The sequence below is a fragment of the Eschrichtius robustus genome, chromosome 6 (genome assembly GCF_028021215.1).
Source record: "Eschrichtius robustus isolate mEscRob2 chromosome 6, mEscRob2.pri, whole genome shotgun sequence".
Lineage (NCBI taxonomy): Eukaryota > Metazoa > Chordata > Mammalia > Artiodactyla > Eschrichtiidae > Eschrichtius > Eschrichtius robustus.
The window spans coordinates 134,857,786-134,874,431 of record NC_090829.1 but is presented as its reverse complement, the minus strand read 5'-3'; the positions used below and the strand labels follow the sequence as shown (position 1 = coordinate 134,874,431).

Below are 16,646 nucleotides of genomic sequence, written 5' to 3'. Positions count from 1 at the left end.
GTGGCTGGGAGGAGTCAAGTCCCAGGTTGAAAAGCAGACTTTCAAGTAGCAGCGGGATATTTTCCCTTTTTATCATTCAGGAGTTGAAGGAGAGGAATAAGCAGCAGCAAGACGAGGGACCGTGTTCTCCTTGACCGAGCCCAGAGCGACCTCTTGTCCTCGTTGCCCTCAACACTGGGTGTTGTTCTGAAGCGTAGCTTTTAGACTAAAATCGGATGGAACTTTTACCCCCTCTGTGCTCCGTGGGTCTCAGAGGACCCACGGAAAGCGGGTTCTTCCCTGACTTTTCAGATCCTGCGGGACACAGGGTTGTTTGACCACACCTGGCAGGAGCTGGAGCTGTGGCTGGAGCACCTGGATGACACTGCGGAGGAGAACAAGGAGGCCGTGATTCAGTTTTTGGAACGCGTGAGCACGTATTTCCCACGTAAAGAAGCATGTTCAGGACGACGTACTGAGTGATCCTCAGTATAATTAAGGCATTTCTGATGTGCCAGAGCCCAGAGGCCGCTCCTCCTGACTCACTTCCTAATTCTTGCTGAGATGTCAGAACTATTTAGTTTTAGAATCTGTGAAATGAGACTATATTACTGTGTGCTGTTAACTTCCTTTTGGGCGTTTGTTTTTGTAGGAGGGATTAGTGGTATACTAAGAGCGGTATTAAAAGCAGTAGTCTGATGCGAAAAGGAGATATTTTTTAAAATTCTACAACAAAAAGTGTTTTTAAAAAACTTTGCAGAAAAACTATTGTTCTTTGAAGGCCTGTTAAGATTTTTGCTCTTCCCTTTATTTTACCTGCGACATTTGGGGGCATTTTTCATTTCACGTGTGACCATCTAAATACTTCCCACTTGACTCTTTAATGCTCAGGTTCTCCTGACATTGGTGGCGAATCCCTATTCATACACGGACAAAGCGTCCGACTTTGTCCAGGAAGCCAGCGCCCTGCAGGCCTCCGTGACGCGGCAGGACGCCGATGATGTCAGCATTCCCATCTCCCACATTGACGGTGGGTGCCACTCCCCGCGATCCTCGGGTTTCTGAAGAGCCAGCCACGGTGGCGTATCAGAGGCAAAACAGAATTGCACTGAAGCCTTGTGCGGAGGGCAGACGTCGCATTTCTTTGCATCAGAGATCAGCCGCGTCTGGAATTGGAAATCCCCTTATTTGTTTATGTAACAGGAAATATGTACAGGGCTTATTTGCTGCGTTGTTTTTATTTGTGCAGTGTTTACTTTGTGCCAGGTGATGCCCTAAGCTCTTAATAAATCCTAACTCATGTAACCTCATAAACAACCCCAAGTTGAGGGGGATTATCCTCATTTTATGTATTGACAAGGCAGCTGAGGCACAGAGAGGTTAAGCAATCTGCTCAGCCTCACACAGCGAGGATGTAGCAAAGTCAGGATTTGACTTCAGACACTCTGGCCCTAGTCTGTGCGTTAACCCTTATGCTCTGTTGCTTCTCAGATTTTGGCTTATTTCCGTGACTATCCAGGTTAAAGTTTCTGGGCTTCTCAGTGTCACCCGAGGAAACTTCAACGTGTTATCACCTGAGCTGGCTAGTCCTGCATTTTGTCTGGCAGAGATCTTAAGATTTTATAGATAATGCCCTTATTTGTTTAGAATCAAACATTACACTAAGCATTTTCCCCCAAGAGAAGTTTAGCTTTTATTTTTTCCTCTTTCTGCAAATGTTCTCTTGCTTGCCCTACCTGTGGGGTTCTTGCAGTAGACTCCTTTGGCACCTCTTGCCTGGCCTTGATTCCCATCTTTCTGCCTCAGATGTTCTCGACATGGTGGATGTCCTGGTGGAGGGCAGCGAAGGCTTGGATGAGGAGGTTGGATTCTTACTGAATGAAGACATGATCCTGCTCACATTCCCGTTCAGTGCTGTGGTCCCCGCTGCCCTGGAAGCCAGGAATAAGTTGCTCCTTGGAACAGAAAGTGAAGCAGGTACCTGTGTGTAGTGAGGGTGTTCTGGCTGCATCAGGCCAGCTGGGTCTCTGTGGGGTAGGAGGTGGGATTCCAAGGGCTTTGGAAATAATTGCTGAAAACCCAAGGCAGCAAGGGTTCAGACCCACCAAAGTGATAGCTACACAGCTGGTAGAACTAAGTGTACAGCGGTAGGAATCCAGAGGCTGGCTAGACCGTTGGGAAATGGTTCGTTTGACGGATGAGTCTGAAATAATGTGTTTGCATGGCTGCACAGACACCTGCTGTAACACCGGTATTTTCTCTTCAGTATTCTTTTTTTTTTTTTTAATTAATTAATTAATTTATTTATTTTTAAATTTTTGGCTGTGTTGGGTCTTCGTTTCTGTGCGAGGGCTTTCTCTAGTTGTGGCAAGCGGGGGCCACTCTTCATTGCGGTGCGCGGGCCTCTCACTATCGTGGCCTCTCTTGTTGCGGAGCACAGGCTCCAGACGCGCAGGCTCAGTAGTTGTGGCTCACGGGCCCAGTTGCTCCACGGCGTGTGGGATCTTCCCAGACCAGGGCTCGAACCCGTGTCTCCTGCATTAGCAGGCAGATTCTCAACCACTGCGCCACCAGGGAAGCCCCAGTATTTATTCTTGATATCTTGATGCTAAGGTACAAGTCCTTCATCCTTACTGGGTGTCCAGGCAACATAGACCCAAGACAGCACTCACAGATCGCAATGGTGTAGTCAGTCAGGATGGCTCAGGCTTTGCTGCAGTAACACATGCGCCCCAGTGCGTCAGTGGTTTACGGAATAAAGGTCTCTCTCTCTCGACCTTGTCATAGTCCAGGACAGCTCAGGTGCTCTCCTGGGTGGCTGTTGTCCAGGAGGTAGCTCGGGGATCCTGGCTGCACCATCCTGTAGCTGTGCCATCTCAACATATGGCTTCCAAGGTCACTGTGGAAGAGGAAGAGAGAGTGGACAGTCAAGCAGAGGTGTTCTGGCCAGGCCTGGAAGTGGCTAAGCGAGTCGTGTGGTCCCAGCCTAACTGCAAGGGAGGCTTGTGTGCCAAGGAAGTGGAAATGGATTGGTTTGCACCAAGCAAGTCCCTGTCCCGGGTGGCCTTGGCCTCACCTCTTCAGTGCCTGGGTCTCCACTTCTGGGCCTCAGCACCCGAAGTCTGACTGTGTGCTCTGTGTTTAATAAGAGTCTGGCATGGTCTGCAGTGGTAGCATCTGCCTTCCAGCATGGTTGTGTGATCGCTTGCAGAATGGTTATGACTCTTTCTGGGTCTTGAATAGGGGTGGGAGTTGGTGTTACTGATGGGTCACAGAAGGGCGGTCCCAGCAAGCCTCTCCCCGCTGTGTCTCCCTCCTTTGCAGGAGAAAGCGTCGTGGCGTATCTGACACGGGTGCTGACGGACCTCCTCCACACCCAGAGAGACCCGCTGGCTCTGTGTCTTCTGCTTCAGTCTTACGACAAGTTGGAGCCTCCGATCCCACCTTGCTGCCGTCAGCTGTGCAGGTTCAACAGATACTACAGCCTCTGGATCCCGGAGCCAGCCCGCGAGGCCTTGGTGAGCTGCGGCGACCACCACGCCTGCGGAAACCTAGGAAACCCCGGAGGTTCCTCCCTGTGGGCCGCAGCGGGCTGTACCCCAGCTGTGTAGCTTTCACAGCTTAACAGGGTGAACGGTCTTCACCTTCTCGTTTCCCCAGAGTAGGAGAGGAAGGCACGTGGTGTCTCTGCCGCTCAGCTAATGTGACGAGACCCCGAGGGGCTCCGCGATGTAGCAGAACTGAATTCCCCGCTGGCTGCACGTTTGGGCTTTGAGGCTGGGGTTGGGGGCGGGGTCTCCTCCCTTCCCGAGTGGTGCGTGCGCGCTCGCCTCACGGCCCTCGTCTGCACACCTCAGCGGCCCCTAGACTTGGCGTGCTCAGCGGTTGGACCTGAAGGCCGCTAGCAGGCTACGCTCTGCTAGACAGGAAAGTGAAAAAAGAAAGAAAGAAATGGTTTTCTTTTGGTGGGGACTGCATTCTTAAAAGGGGTGCTGCAGGTCTGGCTCTGATGCAGTATGCTTAGGATTTCTGGGTGGAGCAAGAAATTCACCTTGTGTGTGTGCTTTTGTGTATTCACTCAGTTGTGGCTGCGCTTGACAAAGCAGGCAGCTCAGGAGGACCTCTTCCTCTTATGAACTTGGTAGCAGGAGCCTGTGTTGATTGCACGTTCACGGTTTGTTAGGGCCTCATCCCTAAGTGCATCACACGTATTTTACGCCATTTAATCCTCACAACGCAGAGAGGGGTCTGGACTTAACTATCCTCCTTGTACACGTGGGGAAACTGAGGTTCAGAGCAGTTCCGCCCCCAGGCAGTGGTGGACTCAGGATTCAGGCAGGCCTCTGGGCTCCGGAGCCCAGGCCCATCACGGCTATTGCCGCCTTCCCCGCCTGACGGGCCGTGGTCAGGAGGTGGTCAGGGGCACACAGCAGCTTCCGTGGGTGTTAGCAGTCCGTGCTGTGCTGCACGGTGCTCCAAGTGTAGGCGTCCACTCCGTGGAGTCAAGCACTCGGCGGTTCTCACCCGTGAGGGCGCGTCAGGATTCCCCAGACGCTCGTTCAGACGTGGTCGCTGGGTGTGTGATTCAGCAGGTCTGGGGCGGGCCCGGGAATTTGCATTTCTAGCAAGTTCCCGGGTCATGCTGTTGCTGGTCCAGGGTCGAACCCTGCTGAGTTTCAGGGCACCATACAGCCTAGTTGTATTGGCCTTAGGAAACAGTGTTTGGAGTTATAACAAGGAAAGCCACGTGGGGTGAATAAAGAAGGCAGTTTGGGAATTAAGTTAGAAGAAATGACCCACTTGGAGACGGAATGACTTCAGGAACTTATCTTCCGTCTGGCCATGTCCTCTCATCCTCCCGTCCTCCCGGGGGAGGCCTTTGGAAGGCGTGCAGCTCACCCAGCCGGCTCCTTCCCAGGGTGGCATTTCCCAGTTTCCAGGGATTAATCACAGTGACTCCTGTGAGTAAAATCCTGTCTGTGTGCCGCGTGGCTCCTGTTCTCCAGAGTGTGTAAATACCTCCCTGGCTCAGTGCCCTCACGTGGACACACGCTAGGAAAATACGTGTGACTGAACGTGTTGGGACTTGACTTGAATAAAATGCCGCAGGCTCACGTAGATTTTAGTGTCAGTAGGTGACTTCTGTGAAACGTCCCTCCGTGTGCGTGTCGCCCTGTCCCTGTTGTAGCACCCTGTGCCCTTTTCCCCTGGTGCTGAGCTGTCTTTTCTCTTCCCTCCTCTGCTGTCTCCCAGGCGCTGCAGACGTCGGGCAGCCCTGCCCCGCCGGACCCCCCAGCCCCCTCCTTCAGTGCCCTGCTGCAGATGGCCTACGCCGGCCAGGGCCAAGGTCAGGGCCAGGGCCAGGGCCAGGGCCAGGGCGCACTCCCGCTCCTGGACGAGGGGGTCCAGGGGCAGCTGCGGGCTGCCCTCCTGCAGCTCCCGATGCACCAGGCCCTGCGCTCCGCCAAACACCTGCTGCTGTACGTCAGGAGCGCCGTGGAGAACTTCGGCCAGGTCAGCGCTGCCCCCGCTCCCTGGCTTCGCCACCTGCAGAGAGTGTGGCCTTCTGCCGGTCGGGTCCACACTGAGTGACGGTGTGGATGGAGTCCTGGGGCCCCGCTGTCGCCCCGTTTGTCCGCACACGGGGAGGGCAGTGGCCAGCGTGCAGGGCCCCGAGCGGGCCGCGGCGTGGGAGCCTCGGCTGCTGGTGCTGTGCCCTCTCCCTGGAGCAGAGGCGTAGATCTCAGACTGGGAGCCACGCGCAGCTGAACGTGGTCGCTGGGGCAGCTGAGGCCGGGTGGGGCCCTTCGCACGGCTGAGCGGGTCCGCGGCACGACCAGGCGTCCCCTCTTCCTTTATGAGTTTTAATTCGGCGGCTCATTGTTGGGCCTTCTGTCCCTGAGGTGGTTTACAGATTTTTAGTTTAGGTTTGTTTTTTTTTGTTTGTTTGTTTTTTTAATATTTATTTATTTGGCTGCTCCGGGTCTTAGTTGCTGCGTGTGGGATCTTTTTTAGTTGCGGCATGCAAACTCTTAGTTGAGGCACGTGGGATCTAGTTCCCTGACCAGGGACCTCTGCATTGGGAGCGCAGAGTCTTAGCCACTGGACCACCAGGGAAGTCCCTTAGTTTAGGTTCTGAGGTGGGCCTTTCCCCCTCACCTTGGTCCAAATAAATCTGTGTTTCAACAAGATTTAGGAGGACATGTCTTATTAAGAAATAACTTTGAGGGCTTCCCTGGTGGCGCAGTGATTAGGAATCCGCTTGCCAATGCAGGGGACATGGGTTCGAGCCCTGGTCTGGGAAGATCCCACATGCTGCAGAGCAACTAAGCCCGTGCGCCACAACTACTGAGCCTGTGCTCTGGAGCCCGCGAGCCACAACTACTAAGCCCATGCGCCACAACTGCTGAGCCCATGCGCCACAACTACTGAGCCCATGTGCCTAGAGCCCGTCCGCCGCAACAAGAGAAGCCAGCACAATGAGAGGCCCACGCACTGCAACAAAGAGTAGCCCCCGCTCGCTGCAACTAGAGAAAGCCCACGCGCAGCAACGAAGGCCCAATGCAGCCAAAAATAAATAAATAAAATTTAAAAACTTTTATAAGAAAAGAAAAAAAAGAAATGACTTTGAGGTTGTTGGCAGTTTACGGGGAGTTGCCATTTTAGCCTGCTTCCCTCCTTGAGTCTTGTTTCTGGCAACTCGCCCCTTCTGGCCCTGTGGGGACCTGGCAGTCAGTGTTCTGGTGACTGTCAGCCCTTCCTGGGCCTGAGGGTCATGTGTCTCTCGTCCTCACAGCTGGGCAGGAGGACGGGGCCTCCCCTGCTGCAGTTCCTCCTGGACCTCCTCAGGCGCCTGGTCATCCATTGTCAGCAGCTGGACGCCCAGAACCAGCAGAAGTGCCAGGCCGCCCAGGCTGAGTCCGACCTCTTTTTGGACGTGGAGGCCATGGCCTCGCTGGAGTTGGCCAATGACAAGGTACCGCCGCCCTTCCTCCCTGGGTCTCCTTCCGGTTCGCCTTTTCCTGTGAGGTCACAGCCACTGGCTTTCCCTCCATTCTGGTTAAAAGCAAGTATGTGTTCACTGCAGGGAAGTAGGGAGGTGCAGAGAAGTCCAGAGGAGGCACTAAGCACCGCCCCCCCACCCCGAGAGAAGCACGGTTTACTTGGGGCGTCCATCTTTCCAGTCACTTCTGTGCCCACACTTGCCCTGCTGCGATCACTTTCCCTCCCGCTGTGCCGTGAGCATCCTGAGGACTCGGACTGCGTATTTTCTTCTTAAAGGGTTGCAGCCTGTGTTGAGTAAAGGCTGGGCAGTGGGTGGGGCCCTTCATCATGAGTACACACAGCGACCACTCTGCCTGGGGAAGAGTGAGCCTTCCCTCCTGCTCGCAGTCTCGGGAGTCAGCTTTTTAACTGGGGCCAGGCTGAATCTCTCACCATTTGCCATTTGACCTGTTGTACTGGGTTTGGGTGCAGGCATGTTCCTCAGTTCACAGTCGAACGCGTGGATCCCTTTCTTTGATCTCCAAGGGGCCTTTTTTGGGGGGGCATTTGTTGGTGCAAGACCACCTGTTAGCCAGTCGTTGGGCAAAGCACTCCTGATGTGTGCTTTTCTGTTTTTCTTTCTATTTGGGAGAGCTCAGTTGGAAAGTGTGATAGGCTCCTCTTTCCTTCCTGAAGAGTAAATAAGGAAAAAAAAAAAAAAAAATGTATTTCTGTCCCCGGGGACTGGGTGACTTCATTGGCTAGGAATCGTGTTCAGCGAGGCTGCATCAAATCATCATCTAATCCAGCAAAGCACACTCAGCTGCTCTCTGCTCGGTGGTTTAAACTAGTCTCGGGGTCAGAGCTAGTTCCTCAGGGGGTCACTGGAGGCCCAGTCTACTTCTGAAAGTGGACGCAGGCTCACCTTCAGTTCTGGATCGTTTAACCCCTACCCATCTTCCCCAGCCACGGACTCTCTCCGGAGCCAGGGTAGCCCTGCCCTGGTTGTCGGGTGGTACCCACGTCCCTCAACCAGATTTATTTAGGAGGGCAGGGCTGCTAGGGAGGAACCAGGAGACGATTGATCGTCCTCCCACTTTGGCATTTTTGCATGGCCCGGCCCTGCCTGAGTGACTGTGGAGAGAGTTTTACTGCACAGTAAATTCATTCAGGCTGCATTCATCAGATTCCTGCCGGTCTGGGGGTCACTGACTGAGTCACAGTCTGGGCCCCATCGTTGTACAGGGGAGGAGGTGCGTTACGATGGGGTAAGAGCTGTGGGCTTGGGTTGGGGTGCTGCGGGCACCCCTGAGAGGGGCACTGGGACGTGAGCTTGAGGGTGGAGTGGCTTAGGGAAGCTGCTTTCTGCTCTCCGTCCTCCTCAGTGGCCGCTGCTGGCTGGGCCGTGGGTGAGGTCTGGGCCCTGTCCCTGTGTTTCAGACGCTGGAGGAGGTGCTCGTGGCCATCCTCACGCATCCCACGCTGGAGGGCTGGTACCTGGCCCTGGAGCAGCAGGCGCTTCCCCCGCACACCCTCAGTCCCGTCCTCGTGAAGCTCCTGGCGGCCCACCTCAGCGCGGGCATCCTTCCGCTGCTGGTGGCGAGTGCCCCAGTCCTCCAGGGCCTTGGTCAGCTGGGCCTCCTGGCCAGGTACTCAGAGGCCGTCACCCAGAGTGTCCTGAAAGAGCTGCGGAACCGGAGGGCCCGCGCAGCCACGCCGATGCCAAAGACCCTTCCTCAGCTCGAAGCCCTGCAGGGGCTGCACCCGTACATGGAGGGCGCCCAGCTCCGGGAGGTCACCCTGGCCCTGCTGAGCCTGCCCGAGGCCCACCTGGTGGCCCAACGACCCACTGAGTCCCGCCAGAAGGAGAGGCACCTGAACGCTCTCGGGGAGACCCTGGTCCAGCTGCTGACCAGCCGCGCCCAGGAGCAGCTGCAGAGCGGCGAGCTCCTCTGGGCCTCCGAGTACGTGAGAGGCCTGGGGGCTCTGCTGCCCACGCTGGCCGTGGACGAGCTGGACGCCGTGCTCCTCCAGGCTCTGCAGAGAGAGCCGGCTCTGGCCCCCGCCGTCGGGGTCGCTCTGCTCGACTACTGCCTGGCCCGGCGGACGCCGGCGGCCCTGGGCACCGCGGCCCTGCTCCTGCAGCACAGCTGTCCCCATGTGCTGCGGTTTGAGCGGTGGTGCAGGCGGGCCAGCCTGGGGCTCTGCCTGCAGGAGGCCCTGGACGACTTCCTCCCTGTCGTCCGCACGTACCTCCAGCGCAGGACCCGGGAGCACTTCACGCGCCCCGCAGGAGGTACAGGAAGGGGGGCTTTGGGCAGCCGGGAGGGCTGAGAACTGTGTGTCCGCCCTTAAGCCCTGGGACTCCACGTTCTGGGGGTGTCATTTAGTTCTGTTTCTCCTCCGATGTCTGACCCAGCTCTGAGGATGGAGCTCCCATCGACCCTGAGTTACCCACGGGAAGCTGGGGCCGGCGGTGGGCTGTAGCTATGGCTGTTGGGGCCCAAGGAAGGAGCGGCCCCGGTGGGTCTTGTTAGGTTGAGGGAGTGGCTCGGGTGATGGTCCTTTGCCCCATCCCCCTCTCCCCACCGTTGGGAGCGTTGGTGAGTCCGTGCTGAGCCGAGGCACTCAGCTGGGCCCAGCTCTCTCTTCTCTCTCCACCCATTGGGTTTCAGATCCAAGGCACTTTCTGATCACCTCCAATTTAATTTAATTCATTTTTGTCGTGTGTATGAATGATTTTTCGCTCACTGCTTTACCTCTGTGCTGCATAGCTTCATATCATCGATAACAGGTGTTTTTAAAAAGTAAGAGCGCCCCTGCAGGAGGGCGTCTTCCGGCCAGTGGTTCTCAGTGCTCTTCTTGTTCCCGAGTGAGTTCAGGACCTGGGTGCTCACCGTCTCGTCACGACCCTCGAGCTGGGGCTGTAGCCGGGGCCTGCGGGACTGAACAGTCCCTGTCAGGGTTGAGTGATGAGAGGTGACCAGTGGCGTGTCGATAAATGTTTTAACAGCTGGCTCTTGGGGGAGACTGATTTGTAGCATTTGCCGATTTCCGTGGCGTCACAGCTCCTGCCGTGGTCAGTCTCGTGCTACCAGTGTGGCGTCACGCAGGTCACAGGTTCCCTGAGATAGAGCCGTCAGCCCTTGTGAGCGGGTTGTACTGCTCCGCGGTGTTCACCTCCCTCTCCTGTTTGCCTGCCCCAGTGTCCTCTGCTGTCATTCCTGTCTTGAGGAAGGCCCTGTGGAGGCTGCTGCAGACCAGGCTTCACAGTGCTGATGGGCCCCTAGAGTCTGGGCTGCATCAGGAGATCCTGGCCCAGCTGGTCCCATTTGCAAGAGCCAAGGACCTCCACGTCCTCATGGACCGATTGCCCCGCTTGCTTCAGACTCCAGGCGGTCACAGGAGGTATGAAGGCTCAGATTGTTTAACGGCTCTCCCTGTCTCAGCTTCCCTTTTCCCTGTAGTGGTTATAAAGCAGTGGAAATTGCTGCGTTGCTGTTGTGCAGTTGGGGAGGACGCAGTTCCTCCGAGAACCCTACTTCCATCCTGGCTGGAGCAAGTTTGTCTCCATAAGTGGGCGGTTCTCATTCCCTTGGAGCCGTGGTCATCAACCAGGGGTGATTCTGCCCACGCCAGGGAACTTTTGGCAACGCCTGACTTCGTTTACTGTCACGATATGGGTATGGGGGCTTGTTGCTTCTGGCTGCTAGAGGGTGGAGGCCAAGGGCGCTGCCAAATACCCTGTAACGCACAGGACAGGCCCCCTCCCCTCCCCCCAAAGAGAGAATTATCTGGCCCAGAATGTCAGTGGTGCTGAGGCTGAGACAGCCTGATTTAGGCAAAGTCTGGACAATATATCCTTTTTCTGGTGTGCTAATAGTGTTTCCCCTAGTCGTAAAAGTTCCGGTACGTCTTTGAAGTTTGCGTAAAGGGCAGGGGGAAGCCTGCGATCTCTGTGCTTGGGTAGTTAGTGTGGGGACCAGGGCTCAGGGCATCTGCCTTATGTGGCCCATTGTGATGTTGGATCATATATACTTAAAGCTAGAGGGATTTGGGCCACGCCTGTAACTCTGACTTTTGTCTTCTGCCGCAGTTGGGTTGTGGCTGACTCTGTCTCGGCTGTCCTGGAAGGGTCGGCAGAAGAGCTGCGTGCTTGGAAAAAGACTCTGCTGGAGGCCTGTGTACAGTGGCTGATCGCGTCCTTTAGCGGCGGCCAGCAAGGTGATGGTACCCAGGATCGAGAGGAGCAGATGCTGCTAAGATTAAACGAACTGTTGGTCGGTGTCTCTCATTAGAGCCCCGGGTTAAATTTTTAAGGGAAAGAGTGAGATAGACAAACCCAGGTTTGCAGATACATTCAAGCCAGGTGGCGTGCGTGATTCGACCTGGTGGGGGATGAGAGGAGCCATGTCTAGGAGGCGAAGGGCAGGTGGAGGGCAAACTTTGAAATGGTGAGCCATCTTTTATCAGGAATGGTTGCAGGAATTGGTCGGAATGCTTTTTTGTTGCATCTACTGAGATGGTTATATGGTATTGTTTTTTGTTTTGACGGTTAAATGGGGTGAATTATATTAACTGATTTTTGAATGTTAAACCACCCTTGCATTCCTAGAATAAACCTACTTGGTCATGATATGTTGTCATTTTTATATAGTGTTGGATTTGATTTGCTGACATTTTACCAGGAAATTTTGTATCTGTGTGCCTGAGGAGTATTAGCTTATAATTTTATTTTCTTGCAGTGTCCTTGTCTGGCTTTAGGAACAGGTAATACTGGCCTCAGGTTGAGTTAGGAAGAGTTTCACTGGGTGCAAAATTCCTGGTTAACAGTTTTTATTTTCTTCAGGCATTTTAAAGATGTTGCTTTACTGTCTTCGGGTGTGCATTGTTTGTGATAAGAAATCTCTCATTCTTATCCGTATTTCTCTTTACATGATGCCTTTTTTCTCCAGCTGCTTTGAGGATTTTTTTTTTTTTTTACATTGCTTAAACAATATGATTACGATACGCCCGAGAGTCGTTTCTTCAGGTTTTCTCCGCTTTGGGTTCGACGAGCTTCCTGGCTCTGTGAGTTTAGAGCTTTCATAAAATTTGGAAATATTTAGCTGTTTTGGGCCTTTATTTTCTTTTATTTTTAATGTTACATTTTTGCACAGAGATAATTAGCATCCTGAAGAACTTAATATGTTGTGTTACAGGATTGTGAACTTAAGGCATGTAGGAACCCGACCCAGTAGAGCTAGGAAAGAGGAGGAGGAGCATTCCTGAGATGTAAGGGAACCGAGCTGTGGAGCTGGGGGTGCAGGGCTGTGCTCTTCTAGGGATCTGTGTTCTCGGGACAGGCCTCCCTCCTTACCCCACTTTGCTGTTTCCTTTCTCTCTCTCTCTTGCTCTTGCTTTCCCCCCCCCCCCTTTTTTAACAGAATTAATTTTTTAGAGCAGTTTTAGGTCCTCAGCAAAATTGGGTGGAAACTCAGAGTTGGCCACGTGTCCCTTTCTCCCACAACGTGCACAGCCTCCCCGCTATCAGCATCTCCAACAGCCCTTTCCTTGTAATTGAGGTGTGGTTTTCATCTCGTGCAATATGAGGTCTTAAGTGTGTAGTTTAGTGCTGACAGATACACGTACCCCTGTGCCCACACTGCTATCCAAGATTTTCATCATTCCAGAAAACTCTCTTGTGCTTTCTCCCAGGTGGTCCCCTTCCCTCCAGAGCAGCCACCCTTCCGATGTAACATAATGCACCATGTGTGGAGATTTTTCTCCACGTCAGGGACTGTGCGCCTACGCTGGCCCTGTTAGGGCGCAGTGGTCTTGCTCTGGGTAGACGTTCTCTCATGTGTTTAAACAGTCACATGTGGCTGCACCTCTGTGTGTCGCAGATCAGTCAGTGCTATTCAGAGTGGTGGACAAAGGGGAAAGTTACACAGCTCCTTGGGAATTTTCTTGTGGTCATTTGGTGATCATAGGTATGCTGAGACAGAGCTACTGATGGAAATAACAAAACAATTTTAAAAATCAAAGTAAGAAGCAACTACAAGCTTTTGCGAATTACTTAGATAACTATATTCCATATTTACTGTAGGGCTGTAATTTAAATTCTGCGTCCTCTATGTTAAATTAATTCAGATATTCCACATATATTTCTTGCTTACTTTATTACTAGAATTCACTTAATGCAATTGATCCTGGTGACTGGCAGAAATTTGTGAAGACTGGACTCAAGTAAGTTGAATTTATTTTCTTGGTGCTGTTCAGTAAGGCGGCGAGTGTCTTTGCTGGTGCAGGGCCGGTGGTGTAGCTTGTTATTAGCGGAAAGGACGTGGTGGAGCAGGTACTGCTCCCATTTTGGGCAGACGAGACGAGACAGCAGTGTTGGGGAGGGAAAATGATTTGCCCGTTGACATGTGTGTCCTTCTAACAGCGATGAGAGAAGCAGCCTTTAAAAAATGAAATATTTTTTGGGAATTCTCTGGTGGTCCAGTGGTTAGGACTCTGCGCTCCCACTGCCAAGGACCCGGGTTCGATCCCTGGTCAGGGAACTAAGATCCCACAAGCCACGCAGCATGGCCGAAAAAAATAATAATAAATAAATTTTTTTACTGAAATCTTTTTTAAAAGCCAGAAATGTGCAGAGAACAATACAAGAGCACCCAGATTTAATAAATGCTGACAGTTTTCTCTATTTGCCCTAATTGCGTCTTTTCCCTCCCTTGACCCAAAGTGTCGCTCTTCTGAGGTTGAGTTTTGTCATGGCTCTGTGTGTTTAACACTTTGGTTGCATGTCAGTATGTCTCTAAACAATAAACAACAGTGTTTATTGAGTTTGACATTGTATACAGATGTATCACTTTATTGCCCCTTTTTTGCACTCAGAAGTTTTTGAGTTACCCATGTTGATACACGGAGATCCAAGTCATTGCTTTTTACTGCTGTGGGGCATTCTGTCTTACGACCGTACCCCGGTTCATGTAGCCAGCGTCCTACTCATGGACAGGACCTCCCTTCTTTCCTTCCCTCCTCCCTCCCGACCCCACAGTGAACGTTGCATGTCTCTTTGCACCCAGGTGCCAGATTTTCTGGGGGAGGGGTCACTTGCTGGCTCTTCATGTGGGCACAGCTCCAGTTTTACAAGATTTTTTGATTTGTTCTCCAAGCTAACGTAACATGGTATGGAAGTTCGTTGTGTCCTCACTTCCTCACCAGCAGTTGATGTGGTCAGACTCTTTCTTTCTGGCAGTCAGGTAGCCATGAGACGGTATTTCATTGCACCTGTAATTTTCATTTCCCTGATTATTCATCAATTTGAAACAGAGAAAAACACTCAAGAGGGAGAAATAAGTGAAGGTGAGTCAGGTTAATGGCAACCGAGGATTACCTTCATGACGTGACGACATTTCTTGGAGTCTTTGGTTAATTTGCGTTTCTAGAATGCTCCCTGTGTGCTAAGTGATTCTTAGCAGTATTCACATATGACTAAAAACTTTTTTCTCCAGAGCATGATGCTTTCATTTCTTTAGTGGGTTCTAAAGGGATTTAAGATGCGAAGGCTTCTGAACCGTTAGAGGGGTGTTTTGAGTAGCTGAAAGGAAGGAAGGAGGGAAGCTGAGCCGGCAGGTAGGCCAGGTCAGAAGTGCTCCCTGGGACGGGTGGGCGACTAGGTGTGTGCCGCTGCAGGTGTGCCGCAGCAGCGTGGGTGGTTTGGGTGACGGGTGTATGTGCACTCTAGGATTCTCACCTTTGTGGCATGTTGGAAGTTTTCCTTAATAAAATGTCGAGAAAAAAGGTTTTCTATTGTTTATGAAGCTAGTTTTCCCTTTGGTTCTTGCCTCCTAGATTTCGGTATCAGGACCATGCATTTTTAAAGGCCCTTCGTGCTGCCGTACAGCTCCTGTACCTCCCGGAAAGCGCCGCGTGCTCGCGGCTCACCCAGCTCTCGGTGGTCCACATGATGCTCACACAGCACTCCCTGTTCCTGCCCACTTTGCTGGCGGCCGGAGAGGAGGAAACCCCAGGCAGTCCCATCAGAGGTGATTCCTCACCCCACCTCCCACTTCAGACGCGGAGCTTATTCCCGGATTTCATGTGTTCTCAGAGCTAAGGAAGCATTACCCAAACGGTACCCGAACATTTCATGTCTGTCAAATCCAAGCTCAAGAGGTGTTTCCTCTGACTTGGGGTCACCCAGCAAACGCAGACCACCTCTCTTCAGAGCCTATCCTGGCCTGCGGAAGCCAGATTTAAGGTTCTCTGCCATATCGTGGGCGAGGGTTAAAACCTGGGAGTTAAGGGGAGTTAGGAGGGGGTGTTTCTCACCTGGGAGAAATTGTTCAGTTGCGTTAAATGTCTTAATGGGGTGATTGAAACTTTTATCAAGGGCGAAGGGTTCGAAGGTCCCTGTTGGTGGGTCCCTGCTAGGGACTCATACAGCCCAGGCTTCTTCCCTGGTCGGTTTGGTGAGCGTTTACGTTAGCGTGGCGAAGGCTGTGGGAGATGGCGGAGGTCTGAGGGGTCCTGCCCTCCCGAAGCCATGCCCTGTTTAGAGACAAAATTGACATCCCCAAACTGTTAGGAATCACTGCAGAGCTGGTCTGTAATAAACTGCTAAACTGGAGAGAACTCTTACCCAAGTTCCTGGTGCAGGCAGTAGAAAAAGTAGAAAGGCTCCCCGCTTTCAGGCAGGAGTAGAAATATTAAGAGATTTTGGTAACATAATCATGGAGAAAAATGCTTAAAGTTTGGGAGGGGGCTTGGAGAGGCTGATGGCAGCCTCGTCAAAGATGTGTTTATTTTAAAAAAGGAAAAAGCGGGGAAGGGACCAGGTACAGTCCTCGGGCCAGTGTTGTCTAGAGAAGGATAGCTCAAGCATTTGTGTTTGCTGAAGTGCTTCCTTCTCCACTTTTACTCTGCATGTGCCCATCCCCCGTATTGCTGGGCATCTCAGTGTTCTTTTCTTCCAGAAGCGCTGGTGGACCTGATGTCAGTGGCAGTGAGGCTGTGTCCCTCTGTCTGCGAGAGCAGCCACTTCGCCGTGCTCCTCGGGGCCTACGGAGCCTCTCTCAGCGTCCTGGGTGAGGGTGCGGGGACCGGGCGGTGTGATCAGAGCGTATAAGGTCTCGGGGGGTCACCAGGAAGCTTTCTAAACCGACCCTCAACTGACTTTAGACCAGAAGATCTTACTTCTCCTGCGGGCCTACGAACAGAACAACCATAGCCTGGTCAACTTCAGGTGAGCGCTGGGCCTGGAGGTGAGAACGGCAGGCCTTGAAGGCCCCACCCAGTGAGCTCCCCCAGGGAAAAGGGGGGCTGGGTGGACCCCTCGGCTCACACACCATTGCCAGCGTGGGCTGCTCTGGCCCCTCACTGGGAGGATGGTCCCCGATGGCCGGGCCTGTCTGGGCTGGGCCACCTCACTGGTTGACAGTGTGTGTCTGTCACAGACCTGCCCTCGGACTCACTCCTGACCTGGGGGTCATTTAGTTGATTCTTCTGAAAACCTTTCTCTTGGTGCCTTCCTTTAGGTGGGAGTGACTTAGGTGGGGATCTGGGAAAAGACTGAGGAGCGCTGGCTGGATGTTAATTCCGCCCTCTTCCTTGTGTGCGTGCGTGCGTGCGTGCATGTGTGTGTGTGTGTGTGTGTGTGTGTGCGTGCGCGCGCGGTGTCTGTCTCTGGATTTGTC

The 16,646-nt window shown here is 53.0% G+C and overlaps 1 protein-coding gene across 2 annotated transcripts in view; it reads left to right on the top strand.

Moving 5' to 3' along the window:
* URB1 (URB1 ribosome biogenesis homolog) overlaps nt 1-16,646 on the top strand; it is a 64,937-nt gene that overhangs the window by 29,588 nt on the left and 18,703 nt on the right. For both annotated transcript variants that reach the window (XM_068546970.1, XM_068546969.1), the window contains exons 16-28: nt 292-408; nt 871-1,009; nt 1,786-1,956; nt 3,304-3,497; nt 5,233-5,493; nt 6,776-6,955; nt 8,404-9,259; nt 10,170-10,371; nt 11,060-11,243; nt 13,133-13,191; nt 14,803-14,996; nt 15,927-16,037; nt 16,132-16,195. In XM_068546970.1, coding sequence (XP_068403071.1) covers nt 292-408; nt 871-1,009; nt 1,786-1,956; nt 3,304-3,497; nt 5,233-5,493; nt 6,776-6,955; nt 8,404-9,259; nt 10,170-10,371; nt 11,060-11,243; nt 13,133-13,191; nt 14,803-14,996; nt 15,927-16,037; nt 16,132-16,195 — 2,732 coding nt within the window. The remainder of the gene's footprint in view (nt 1-291; nt 409-870; nt 1,010-1,785; nt 1,957-3,303; nt 3,498-5,232; nt 5,494-6,775; nt 6,956-8,403; nt 9,260-10,169; nt 10,372-11,059; nt 11,244-13,132; nt 13,192-14,802; nt 14,997-15,926; nt 16,038-16,131; nt 16,196-16,646) is intronic.